At 40.2% G+C, this 13584-nt stretch overlaps 1 protein-coding gene across 3 annotated transcripts in view; it reads right to left on the bottom strand.

Moving 5' to 3' along the window:
- cntn5 (contactin 5) overlaps positions 1–13584 on the bottom strand; it is a 144819-nt gene that overhangs the window by 63284 nt on the left and 67951 nt on the right. For all 3 annotated transcript variants that reach the window (XM_077566556.1, XM_077566554.1, XM_077566555.1), the window contains 2 exons: positions 13205–13380; positions 5498–5593 (listed from right to left, as the gene is read on the bottom strand). In XM_077566556.1, the coding sequence (XP_077422682.1) occupies positions 5498–5593; positions 13205–13380 (272 nt within the window). The remainder of the gene's footprint in view (positions 1–5497; positions 5594–13204; positions 13381–13584) is intronic.

The following is a 13584-nucleotide window of genomic DNA, read 5'->3' as shown; positions in this document are numbered from 1 at the left end:
ATACCTAAAAAAAAAAACAGCCTGTAAAATGAATGAACTGAATTGACGACTGTGATCAAATGCTCGTAAATGGACTTAAAGAGCGCGAGAACAGAAGGCAGCTGAGCAACTAATACTTACAACAAGGCCTTCATTACCTCGTTATGTGGCAAAGGACGTCTTGACGCCATATTTTACAGTCTGTATCAGCATTACGCTGTTAAGCAAATGACTAAAAGTAAATGTCCCGTCGCAGATAAAGCCACACACGCCATCGTTAAAGCCCTTTCAAAAGAAAAGGAAAAAATAGATATTGGGAAGGAGCAGCAGCTAGAAACGACCCTTAAAAAAATAAAGGCATTAAAAGTACACTAGTGAAAACAGACAAATAAAATTTGGGATCAATAATACTAAATGTATTCTCACTCATAACAAATATGTAACTAAATGTTAAGTTCAATTGTGTGATGCAATGGCAGAATAAAGAGAAAATAAATCAAATAATTTAAAAAACTTAATTTCATATGAAAAATGAAATAAAAGATTAAGAATTGTGTTAAAAATAAAAATACATAAATAAAAACAAAAGTTAAATAAATCAGAATAGAATTAGTATCCAACATTAAAAATAAAATAATCCAATCAAATTAAAAACGCAAATAAAATAAACAGAAGTGATTCGAATTCAACGCTAAAATACAAAATATAATGCAAATAGTACTTTAAAATTAATAGTAATAATTAATTTAGAAAAAGTGTAATTGCAACAAATTCATCCACATTGTGAATCAAATATGCAATAAAGTGAAATAAAACTAATAAAGATAAAATAATATTTAAATTAAATATAAAAGTGACCTAAATACAATAAAATAAATACAAATAAAAATAAATAAAATACAAAATACGATCCAAATATTTGTAAAATTAATAAAATAATGCAAATAAATGAAAAGTGCAGAATTTTATGCTAACGTCCTAAATTATACATATGTAATATGAAAAATACAATATATATATATATATATATATATATATATATATATTGAAAAAATGAATAAATTACAAAAATACTACTTACTAGCATTATATTTTTGTTCTATGAATACAATAAAACGATTAGATTTCTACGATGCTGAATGATCGCGCCACGTCTGCGTGCAAACACCACATTAGTAAAGCCGATTAAAAATACGGGACGCTGTAACACAAAGCGACACCAACCTAAACAAATGTAAATGGCGACTCATCAAAAGGACGGATGACACGCAAGTCGGTTCGACTCCAGAGCCGCCTCGCCGGCTGCTTTGTGTCGACGCCGCGCTCTCGTGTATGAACGCATCCGTCACCACACGCGGGCGGGAAAAAAAGATGAACTCGCCGACAAATTAATCTACTCGACGTGGCCTGACGGCATTTGCATGCGTTATCTGTCACCACTAGAGAGCGAGAGCCGCGCGTCGGCATTTCAAAGTGAAAAATATTTGAAAATGAATAAAGTGCCGTGTCATCGTCCATCACATCTGGAAACACTTGAACTCAATTGGCTGCTTGAAGCTTAACGAGGCGGCGTTACGCCTTTAATCTACTAAAAGGACTATTTGATAAAGGGATGGAGGGAGGGATTAGGCCGTCGTATACGCAGGCGCGCGCGCACGCTTGCTTTTGCCTGCTCCGTAAATCTTCCTGCTGAAAGTGCAATAAAAGTCTCGCCGCCGCCGTAATGCAAGGTCGTTTGCCACCTTCTCTGATCAATATCGACGGAAATCCGCCAGGCTGACCCAAGTGCACTAATTGAACTTTTTTTTTTTTTTTTCGTCCACAATATTAGGTACCCCTGCTCCATCCCAAAAAGGGTTCTTGCTTGCACAGAGCATTTTAGCCTATTTGCACCTCACTTGTCCTAAACTCACCGATTTGCGTTTTTTCCCGTCGGGTTTTCAAATGGAGATTGTAATTGCTTTAGCAGAGATGAACCTTATCATGTTAAGCATTCGCTCTTTGAAGCGTTAGTTACTGCCAGCGACTAAGACGCCCCCGCTTTGCGAATATCCGCACACCCTGAGGATCAAGCATTTAAGTTCATTTGTTCAAATGTATATTTACTTTTTTTTTTTTTCCCAAAATAAAAAAAATAAAAAAAATAAAAAATGTATATTTACTTGTCCACACATGTTTCCAGAATTATTTATTTCTGATTTGGTATTTTTTTTGTACCTGTAGCTAAATTGATGTGTCCAATCTGCTGCTCGTGTCATTCACTTGCATTTACCTAAAGTATGCTAGCTTCTGATTGGTTGGTGTTTAGTCAGCTGATAGGGAATCAGGAAGTGTTGTCGCTCTAGCTGCCGTGGATGACGAGTAAAGTTGAAATTAAGAATGAATCCGTCTCCATCCTGCCTTTTCATTTTATAAAAAATGTCCCATTAACCACCAAAGAATCCTCACATTCGACTATAGCTACGCTACGTGTATTTGTCATCAGTTTCAAAGGTTTTTACTCGCAAATTTGCCACTCAAATTAGATTTTTTTTTTTTTGAATATTGCCCCCGTGCCCTTTAAAAAAATATATAAATAAAAATAGAGGGCGTAAAATACAAATGAGTAAAAAAATACGTGAGAAGAGGAGCTTGAAAAAATAATTGCATATAAAATCTCAATTACAATATTAGGGGTCGGAATCACAATTCCAATATTTTCTAAATCATCCAGCCTTCCTGTAAGAGTAAAGAAGTCTCATTCCAACTAAAAACAGGAGAAAGTATACATGCTGGTGACTGTTAAAGCAACAAGTGGGAGCCAGGATCCAAACTAGTTGGCTGGATTTCAAGGCATGGACGGACGGTTTTGGCTCCTAAATGACCAAGACTATTTTGGACATATTTTTGTGATCGACTCGAGATGTAAAACTCGACTTAGTAGTAGCGATGGAAAGCACTGCAAGTCAAAATCATTCCAAACCCAAGTGAGAAAGCAAACTAAAATGGGTATTGATCCATCTCATCTGATACGAGGCGCGCACGCACGCGTCTCGCAAGTTCCATCAAGCGTGACTGTAACCAACCTGCTTGGACAGAAAATCACTTGAGGGCGTCTCCCGTCGTTCTGTTCTGACTTGCGCTCAAAAGAAACCGCGCTGTTCAACATAAAAGGCTTTAATGGCGCATTGACCTCGCCGAGCGCAATAGGCCAGCGCCGCTCGGCGAGCCGTTTGCTAGCAGGCCCGACAGACACGCTCAACACAAATATTTATCGATCGTGGGAGTTTTACCTTGGAGAGAAACAGGCGCCTCCCGCTGTGCTTCTGTGCACTTGTCAAAAATGCTCTTCTCAGCCACCAAAATATTTAATAAAAGTCCACAGGACAGAAAAGTCACATTTCTTCCGGCAGGGGAAAAGGTTAGACTTCAACTTGAATTTTTATTTATCTATTTATGGAATTCGCTTATGGGTGTTTCATCCGCATTTTTTTCAAGGATTTTGGGGGTTAAACCCCTCCCCCCCCCAAAGCAATTTATTTATTTATTTATTTTTTCTTTTAAAGCATTTATAATGGTTGGCTCTGTCCTGATCCCCCACAAATAATGGTAGTTTCACTAACCTGCTACAGACACCCCAAAAAATTAACAAAAAACCTTTAATAAAAAATAATTAAAAATTGAGATGCAAAAAGAGTATAAATACTAGGGGTGTGCAAAAAAAAAATTCGCATTTAGTACGATTCAGAATCGATTTTAAATGTTCCAAAATCAATTTTATTGAAATTATTTTATACTCTCTCGAACCTCTCAAACCTTGATTAGCAACTCAAGACAATAACAAGCCTCTCGGTCTGCTCGACAAAAATTGGACAAGTAAGGGCAATATTGACATAACATCCTATCAAAAGTCAGGCTTTCAAAATAAAAGCATGCCAATATTGGTATAGTTTTGCCCCCTTTTCTTTAACCCTCTAGTGGTTTACTGACAATTGTTTATTAAGTCTGAGTGTTAAATAAGCCACAAATAAGTGCAATAATTATATGGAATACTTTTATTTTGAAGGTTTGATTTCTGACATGATGTCTTACTACCCAGATGTTACCTTCGCATTGCAGAGAGGACCAGGAAGGCTTTGAGATGCTTTGTGAAGTACATCACGTTGGCTGTTGAACCATTTACACAAAATTTAGGAAATGAACCTGTATCCATTCGAAAATGAAGGGCCAAAACATGCTTTTTTTCCAAAATATTACTTTACATGAAAACGATATGTGTCCCAAAAAAGCAACTCGGTTGCTCCCGCTGGGTGATATCGAAAAAAAAAAAAAAAGAAAATCCACTAGAAGTGGCAACGGAGGCTGAAGAGCACTCGGAAAATGCTCCCACAGGTGCGGCGCGGCGGCGCATGGCGGCCGACGTATCCGAGTGAGTCACACTCACAAGTGCGCGTTTACATTAGAGGACGGCTCGGGCCAGATATGCTTTTATACGCCGGGCAACGTTGCCTTTCATTGCTAATGATCCTGCAAATTGCCTCTCTAGGACGCCGTGTTCTGCTGCATGCTCGGATTGGCGGCTGCCAGCCGCAGGAAAGGGGAACTTGTCCGCTCAAAAAACGGGATCTCAACTGTACTGCTCATACTCTGTATTAAGCATTAGGGCTGCCGATTATAATCGGACGATTATTGCCCGACAAACATCTGCCAAAACAATCGGCCAATTATTCTCCCCTTAAAACGTTATTGAAGAAAACTGAAGTGAAAGTACCCTGAATGCACCATTTTGCTTGCGTAGCATTAGCAACTAGCAAGTGTTGTTTTGGTTATTCTGTTGTCCTTCGGCGTCCTTAAATCTGTTTAATGACACCACAGTTGGAGTTAACTATAAAACTAAACACATGACAATAAGAATTACATCCACTGTATATTTAAATTAAAAAAACATGCTTCGTTTTTAAAACATCTCTAGCCTAGCGCTAATGCTAAAAGTGAAGGGAGGACCCCTATTCAAATGCTAACGGCATTTTTCCTTCAAATAACGAATATTCACACATAAAATGCATTGGGAAAACAAAACCATAGGCAAGATAACAGAGGCACAAATTTTTCCCAATGTGTGGAAATGATTTATTTTAATAGAATTCAATCGCAACTTTCTTCTGTACTCACTTGTACACTCAAGTGTGTACACCATGGATGCACAGCACCACACTGCCCCCAAGAGGCCAAAACACACAGGAACAGTCAGTATTTGTTCTTACGGTTTTTTAAAGTTGCTATTATTGTAGTTTATTCTATTCTTATTTCACTTTCTTATTTTATTTTGTTATACATTTTATGCATTAAATATATATCTTTTAAATAATCGGCAGATTAATCGGTAATCTGTATATTTTTCTGCCAAAAATCGGTCGGGCCGTATTAATCATAACAACAAACAGGCGAAATGCCAGCATTTTCAATCTCTTGTGATCAAAGTCAACAAAGGCCTTGAAATTGCCAGAGAGTAAGCGATGGGCTGAAAATGCGATCTCACCTGGAGAATGCGGCGGCGGCGTGCACATGAGTACGACGCCTTGGCCTTCCCGCACCGAGACGCCACCCCTGGTCTTTGCGCTGAACTCTCCGATGTCTGCAACACAACGCACAAAGAGCATCATTAACGTATTCACTCCCAGTCATTTTGACTGAAGCAACCCCCTTCGCTCCCGGCTGTCTTTACTGGATTGTGACTGATTTTGCAAGGCCCGCAGAATATTGTGTTCTATTGCTATAAAAACGTGGAATTTACCAAAAGAAAGATTAGAGCCTCTTCTTTCATCAGAAAAAAAGTGTATTTGTATCTGTTTATATAACGAGGTTTCATCATTATTCACAAACATGTAAAAAAACAAGTGATCTCTTATACTCTGCTGCCACCTGTAGGACTTTTTTTTTTTTACATTAAACATCTTAAAGGAGGCTTTGGGCCAACAGAATAACCAGAATAACATACGCTACACACTTGCTAGTTGCTAATGCTATGCAAGCAAAACGTAGCATTCAGGGTACGTTCACAGCGTCGGAAACGTTACGATTTTCTTCGATAAGGTTTTAAGGGAAAAATAGTCGGCCATTGTTTGAAGACCAATAATCGTCCGATTAAGAAGAACGAAATAAACCACAAACGGCAACAACACATGCTAACGACATCAGTGTCGTATCTGTGAGCTCGTCAATGCGGTCCCGCCAAACTCGAAGGTTTCTCGCAATCAACTGACTTCCGACCTTCTCCTCTCGACCCGCTGATGAAAATCGCTTTGCCCGCCATCGATTTCTTAAACTTCATGTTTGGCTTCTTGGCGCTCATCCGGCTGCTCGCCGTCTCCCGTCCTCGAGACGCTTAATCCCCCGTAATCATGCCTCGTTTGCCCCACGCGACGAATATCGATCGGACGCGCTAACGACCCGCCGCCGCCGCCGCCGGCCCGCCAGCCGCGGTCACGCTTGATTGACGAGCGGCTGTCAACTCTGCTCGTCTTGCATAAATCCGTACTTATTGCTCGTCGCGGCTTTAATGGACTAACTAGGTGGCGATGAGAGCGGAATGAGGTCGTCTTGCAATCATAAAGGTTAGCCCGCGTCAAGCTAGTAAATAAAAAGAAGCCGTGGCGGCGTGATCAACACTATATTATAATGTACAAGCACAGTAATTACAAGGGTACAACACAACTGCTGCACTGGCAAGACCAGATGGGATGCACGCGGCTATAAATAGCCCACATGCTGTGGAGACGGTCCGGTCCTAATTTAATGAATATTGAATGGAGCAGAATCTCCCACTGGTGAAGCACGATAACAAGTCCTTCCAAAGCACAACCATTGTAGCTCGGAATATCCAATCAGCCGGATGGGATTTGCCGGAAAACATCTGCCGGTGATGCACTTTTTGGTATTCAGGTCTCGGCAAAGCTGGTTTGCATAAAGACGCATTGTTAGGAGCATTAATGGCCGGTGTGACATTTACGTAATAAACATCGCGTCAGGAAAATGTAAGATGGATGCGGATTTTCCACAATTGGGTTTTAAGCAAGCGAGAAATGTGTGATAAACATTTGCATCAGTAACAAGACACGATTATCATTTCGCCGAGCGGTTTATCTGGAAGGAGACGGCGAGCGGCAAGAAAACGCCAGCAAGTAGCTCTCAGTTTCAAAGACAAAATGGCTGCCTCCCGTGTGACGTTGCTGTCTGTTTCGTATTAAGCATTCAAATTAGGGGCGTCGGGATTAAACTTTTTTTTTATCGTGATTAATCGCATGACTTCAATAATTAACCCATGATTAATCGCAAATTTTATATCTGTTCTAAATGTACAATTTTTTTTTCTAAATTTTCATATTTTGTTAACATAAAAGTGGAAAAAATGTTAAACTAATAGAAATATGGCTGCATCTTCTATAATTCATAAAATTGAGTTAAAATTAAAAACATGTACTGTGTGATATTGATTTGTGGTGTTCACCTTTCTGCCACTAGATGGCACAATTGCATTTGTAAGTTGTTGGTGACAGCTCCGTGCATTTTTTCTTTTCATATTAAGAGTTATCTAATCTTTAACATGGCGTAACTTAAGTCTTCACAAATATATGCATTATTATTACATTTATTACTGCTAAATTTGGACGTGGGCGTGTCTGCTGTATTGCGACTGGAATTCCCCCAGCACCGGCTTACTAAGTAATTAGTAATTAATCACGCGTTTAAAAAAATTTTGACTTTAAAGAAGCTTTAATTTAACTCAAAATAAATGCACAAATTTTGACCCCCCTAAATAAAATATCAAATAAACAGTAATTTAATTGGAAAAGAAATATTTTTGCAACCAATTAAAACAAAATACAACATCTGATTATTCGATCGAGTGATGGAATAATCAATTGTAAAAATCTTTGATAGTGACAGCCCTAAATGAGTGCGTGTGATATGATGCAGTATGTATGGGAATCAAAAAAGGCAAAAAATAAATAAAATCCATCTCATTCCACTTTACGTAGAACGAGTTTGCAGAATGAGATTGAGGGCATCTGCAAACTACTCGTAAACCAATCAATATTCATGAGTTTCTTCTTTTTTTTTTCTTTTTTTTTTTTAAATAATGCAGCGACGATGGCGCGGTCATTAAGGAGTCGTCCGACATTACAAGTCAACATATGTCCGCATGAATGTTTAAAAGCGGCGTGACGCAACCTGCAGCAAACGGCAGCAGGTGCTTGATGCTAATTAGCTTCGGCGGGCTTCAATCAGGAAACATTAACGTAAGCCTCATTTCTGACTGATTCCTGAGTGGCTAGTGGCTCCCACGGCTGCCATCTAATCACACATTTTGACAGCTGAATGTTTCAACTCAATTTTGTAACAACTGTTCAAAATAGTGACCCTGCATGGAAGCCAAACCCTCATCTGAAACCCTGACTAGTGAGGAATCAGGGGTGTCTGCATGGCTCAGATTGCTGACCAAACACAAAAAACAGCTGAGCCATGATTGGTCGTTACCTACTTCCTCAGCACAGGTGATGACGTCTTCAGTTGACAGCAAGTGGGAAAATTAGTTTTTAAAAGTATTCATTGTACATGAAAAATAATGACGTCATCTAACTTTTTAATGCTGAAAATGGCTCAATGAGTCAAGTATCCCTTTAAAACCCGAGGTCACACGTTCTGACAGCTAAAATTCAGCTGACAATTTATTAAAGTTGTTAAAAATCATGACCCTGAATGTAAGCCAAACCCTCCACCTCAAACCATTCTTTGAAACCATGATTCCTTTAAAACCCCAAGGTCACACATTCTGACAGCTGAATTTTTCAACATAATTTGGTCACAGCTATTAAAACTCATGACCCTTCACGGAAGCCTCTTTTGAAACATTACTTTGAAAACCAGGGCTCCTTCAAAACCTGACATCACACAATCTGACAGCTGAATTTTTCCAACTCAATATTATAAAACCTGTTAAAAAAATCATGACCCTGAATATAAGCCAAACACTCCACCGAAACCATTCTGTGAAACACGGATTCCTTTAAAACCCCAAGGTCACACATTCTGACAGCTGAATTTTTCAACACAATTTGTTAACAGCTATTAAAAATAATTTCCCTGAATGTAAGCCAAACCCTCCACCTCAAACCATTCTTTGAAACCATGATTCCTTTAAAACCCCAAGGTCACACATTCTGACAGCTGAATTTTTCAACACAATTTGGTAACAGCTATTAAAACTCATGACCCTTCACGGAAGCCTCTTTTGAAACATTACTTTGAAAACCAGGGCTCCTTCAAAACCTGACATCACACAATCTGACAGCTGAATTTTTCCAACTCAATATTATAAAACCTGTTAAAAAAATCATGACCCTGAATATAAGCCAAACACTCCACCGAAACCATTCTGTGAAACACGGATTCCTTTAAAACCCCAAGGTCACACATTCTGACAGCTGAATTTTTCAACACAATTTGTTAACAGCTATTAAAAATCATTTCCCTGAATGTAAGCCAAACCCTCCACCTCAAACCATTCTTTGAAACCATGATTCCTTTAAAACCCCAAGGTCACACATTCTGACAGCTGAATTTTTCAACACAATTTGGTAACAGCTATTAAAAATCATGACCCTTCATGGAAGCCTTCTTTGAAAACCAGCACTCTTTTAAAACTTGACGTCACACATTCTGACAGCTGAATTTGAGCACTTTCAAAGCAACAACCTGAGTGGGAGCTCTGACAAGAAAAAAAAAAAAAAAAAAACGCTACGAGAGGAACATCTTTTGCAGGCGGCGTGACTGAAGCGTTCCCAGTGCCCCCTCCGGCTGCACCGCTCCGCCGCCGCTTGGTCGGCGGAGCCGTCACTTGAGAGGCGTAGCGCAGCCTTTACCTGACCCAGCAAGAATTCTGCCAGCTCGACTCGACCCGCCGTAACCTGCATCCAGGCGGCGAGGTGTTCCTTCTGAGGAGGTCACGCATAACCAAAGATTATCTTCCAAAGCTGAGGAATTGGAAATGTACTCTGGCTACGTTGGCTGCTTTCTTGGAAATCATATTTTTAGGATTTTAAGATTTGTTTTTTTGGGGGGCCAAAAAACTCTTGTAGACGTTCTGGGTACTAACAAAAAAATCCAACATGATCTGCTATTTGAAAGCAAAACAGCAGCAAACAGTTCTATACAGTTTTCTGGTAGTTACTGTTAGCGTAATATTGCTAACGTGAACAAGAAAAGAATCCGTGAATGTTGAATCAGAACTTTTCAATCCGGGTCACAGCACCAATTAAAAAGTTTGGATCAAACTTTCACCGGTTCTTTTATCTTTAGTCTCACAATATTATACTAAAAAGTAACTGCCAAAAGACTGTCTGTTCTCAGTGGAACTATTTAACGGATGACGGACAGATCGGCACGCCCGTGGAGCCGTTTTCTGACGGATCAGAAAGAAGATCTAAAACTCAGCAGTGGACATCCTGACAAGAGCAAAAGTAGTTGTCAACGGATGGTCATTATTTTGATGCCACATCTTCACTCTTGGTCTGATGACAAATCTAGTCCGAAATTCAATGTCCATAGCGCCAATCCTTGTGTTCATTTGAGCTTTTTCTGCCACTCAGCAGCGGGCGCTCGGACAAAAAGAAGGAAGCACATCAAACATTGGCCTATACTGTGAAACTGCGACTTTCTAAAATGTTATTGTACAAATAGTTTATCCCCAAATAAGTGGAAAAAAAAAGAGTCAACACGCTTTGCAGAACAGCAACTGTGATGGCTTCAGTCTAACCAAGCAGCATTTCTGCACTTAAAAGTATGTTGGCGAATGAAAACCCCAAATGCTCTTTTGGCCTGAAGAAGAAATAGCTTTTTAAGAAGAAAGCTCACTTCCCTGTTTTTTTTTCTTTTCTTTTTTCCACTGTGCACATAGTTGCAGGCTAATTGAGCCATTTGTTTCCTCGCTCTCTCCTCCCGCAAGCACAACACACCAGCTTGTGAACTTTCTTCCTCCCTAAAGGATCACCGATGCGGCCATTATGGTCTTTGCTCGTAAAAAACCAACAGTGTACTTTCTTCTCTTTTTGCCGGGCTGAGGCTGTGATATTCTTCTGGATGGTGGGGGTGGAGGGTTGAAGGTGGGGGCGGAGGGGAAGAGGGAATCGTTGACCGCCACGATGTGGCAATGGAGGGAACTGTTAATGCCGCTGGGCGGCTTCATCCAAGGAAGCCAGCGTGAACACAACTACAAAGACGTTGTAGCTTTTTTTCCCCCCCATTTCTCTTTCAGGAATCGGCACCTGGCGGGGCCGGGCAGTGGCACCGCCAGGGCACCCCCCGCGCCCACCCTCTAGCCGCGTGGAAGGGTGGAAAGAGAGGAGGGAGCACCAGGGGACGGGCGGCACCCCAGAACCCCAGGCCTAGCAGGGAAAGGTCCCGGTCATCACGCCAGCGTACCTAATGAGTACTAAACCCTTCCATCCATCCATCCATTTTTTTAATCGCTTTTCCTCACAAGGGGGGGCGCTGGAGCCTATCTGAGTACTAAACCTCTTACTGAATTCGCTAGCAAAGACGTCGTAGCTAACGATCCAACATACCCCCAACCTCATTCTCTTTCTATTCTTATGTCACCTTTTCCACACACGCCACAGTTACCACCATTTTAATTCAATGAATTAATCAATTAGTGGAAAAATTAAGCACGATCGGTGGTGCAAGGCGGTCTCGAATTGACCCACGTCACATTCAGAGCTGAATCAAAGCAAATCATCCACAAGAGATGATCTTGCCGTTGACCTGCACTTCGCACGCATGTCAATCTCATACACAAACTCCAGCAAATCAATTTCTGCTTTGGAAATGTCAAGTACTGTATGAGCTCCCACTGCCTTGCTTTTAATGGAAATGAGGGGAGCCGCTTCGATTGGTCGGGAGTCGGCTGTGTTCCATCCCACAAAAGGGCGCTAGTCAAGCAAAATACCAAAAGAAAGATTACTTCACTGAAGTAGATTTACATGAACTGTCTTTCATATTAATCCACGGTTCATTTGGCTTTATTTTATCATACGCCTAACATATCGCTGGTGTCGGGCCAAGACCTTGTACCTTGAAAATCATCACATTTCAGGAAACCCTAACAACCAATAACACTGCAAAAGACAGGAAGCCATTTTGAACACTTCTGATTGGTTAGTAATTTGTAAAAAATGACACACAAACGTGGCGACTTACCGAAATTATAGCTTTTTGAAAAAATGCCAGCGATATGAGACCAAAACATTTATGTATATCTAAATCTAATTTTATTTATTCTAATATAGATTTTGTTTATAAAAAAATTAAAAATACATGGGAAGAGGAACTTAAAAAAATAATCCTATATTGAATCACAATCACAATAGAGGGGAAAAAATTAAAGCTCAAATGAGTTAGTAAATATTGAATATAATAATATTGAAGATTTTTTTTTGAAGCCAAAAAAATAAATCTGTAAAAAGAGGATGTCTTGTCATCATAACGTATTCAAAACAATAAGCTGCTGCAAAAAAAAAGAGCTTTCTCTTTCTCTCATGTTCCAATAAACAGTGTGTATTTTCTTAAAGGTCTCCTGAGAGTTGCATAAACGGCTACCCACAGTAGCGTAAAATTCTATCTGAACTTCTGCTGAATGTCTCACTATAGTAACATTAACTTACCAGAAGACAAAAATCGAAGGACGGGCCCATAGAGCCTTAGCAGCCACACAAGGACTAATGTATCCAAAATGACTCCCTGTTCATATACTATCTTAGCCACGCCCACAGAGGGGAATGGCATTACCTTAAAAAAAATGTACGTTTATGTACCAAACTTGGTCTAAACTGGATATATGTAATGCAAAGCCTTAGGCAAGTGAAAAGGTCACTGTGGAGTTCTGCAGGGATCACTACTTGGTCCTCTATTGTTTAGCAGTTACATGCTCCCGTTTGTTGATATAATACGCAAATATAATATTCGTTTTCATTGTTATGCCCATGAGATATATTTGCCTTTAGAACCGCACGTCTGCTGTAACATGGAGGCGTGCCTCTGAGATTTTTTGAGTTCTTCCTTTAGATCAACTGTGGGCCTGTGAAAGCGCTACTTGACAGTAGTAAACAAGTATAGCTCAAGTCAGAATATCTAATCATGTGTGCCAAACGGACCCTTTTATAATAGCAAACAGTACAACTTTACTCACATGCAAACTGTAGATGAGCATCCCGGCTGAGGACGGTGCCAAACGTGTTCTGGGCGCGGCACTGGTACGTCCCCAAGTCGGCGCTCTCGCTCGCGTTGGCGATGATCAAGTTGCCCTCGACCAGCCTGTAGCGGAAGTCCGCCCTCAAGTCCACCTGCGTGCCGTTGACGTGCCAGCTGTGAAGATATTTACTCTTTCAGTATTGCAAAGCATTTATTCAGCAGTGTGACCTATGTTTGAACCATATGGGTTTGGGTTCGAGGAAACAGGAACTGTGAACTTATTACCAAGGTAGCGGCTGGGACATTTTTTGTTGAACTTTGACTGAAACTCAGCGCTGAAAAAAAACCCGTCTGCATTATTGTCTGTGCAATGACTCG

Source organism: Vanacampus margaritifer, chromosome 5 (assembly GCF_051991255.1).
Source record: "Vanacampus margaritifer isolate UIUO_Vmar chromosome 5, RoL_Vmar_1.0, whole genome shotgun sequence".
Lineage (NCBI taxonomy): Eukaryota > Metazoa > Chordata > Actinopteri > Syngnathiformes > Syngnathidae > Vanacampus > Vanacampus margaritifer.
Note: the sequence above shows the minus strand (reverse complement) of the source record. Positions and strands in the feature narration are given on the sequence as shown.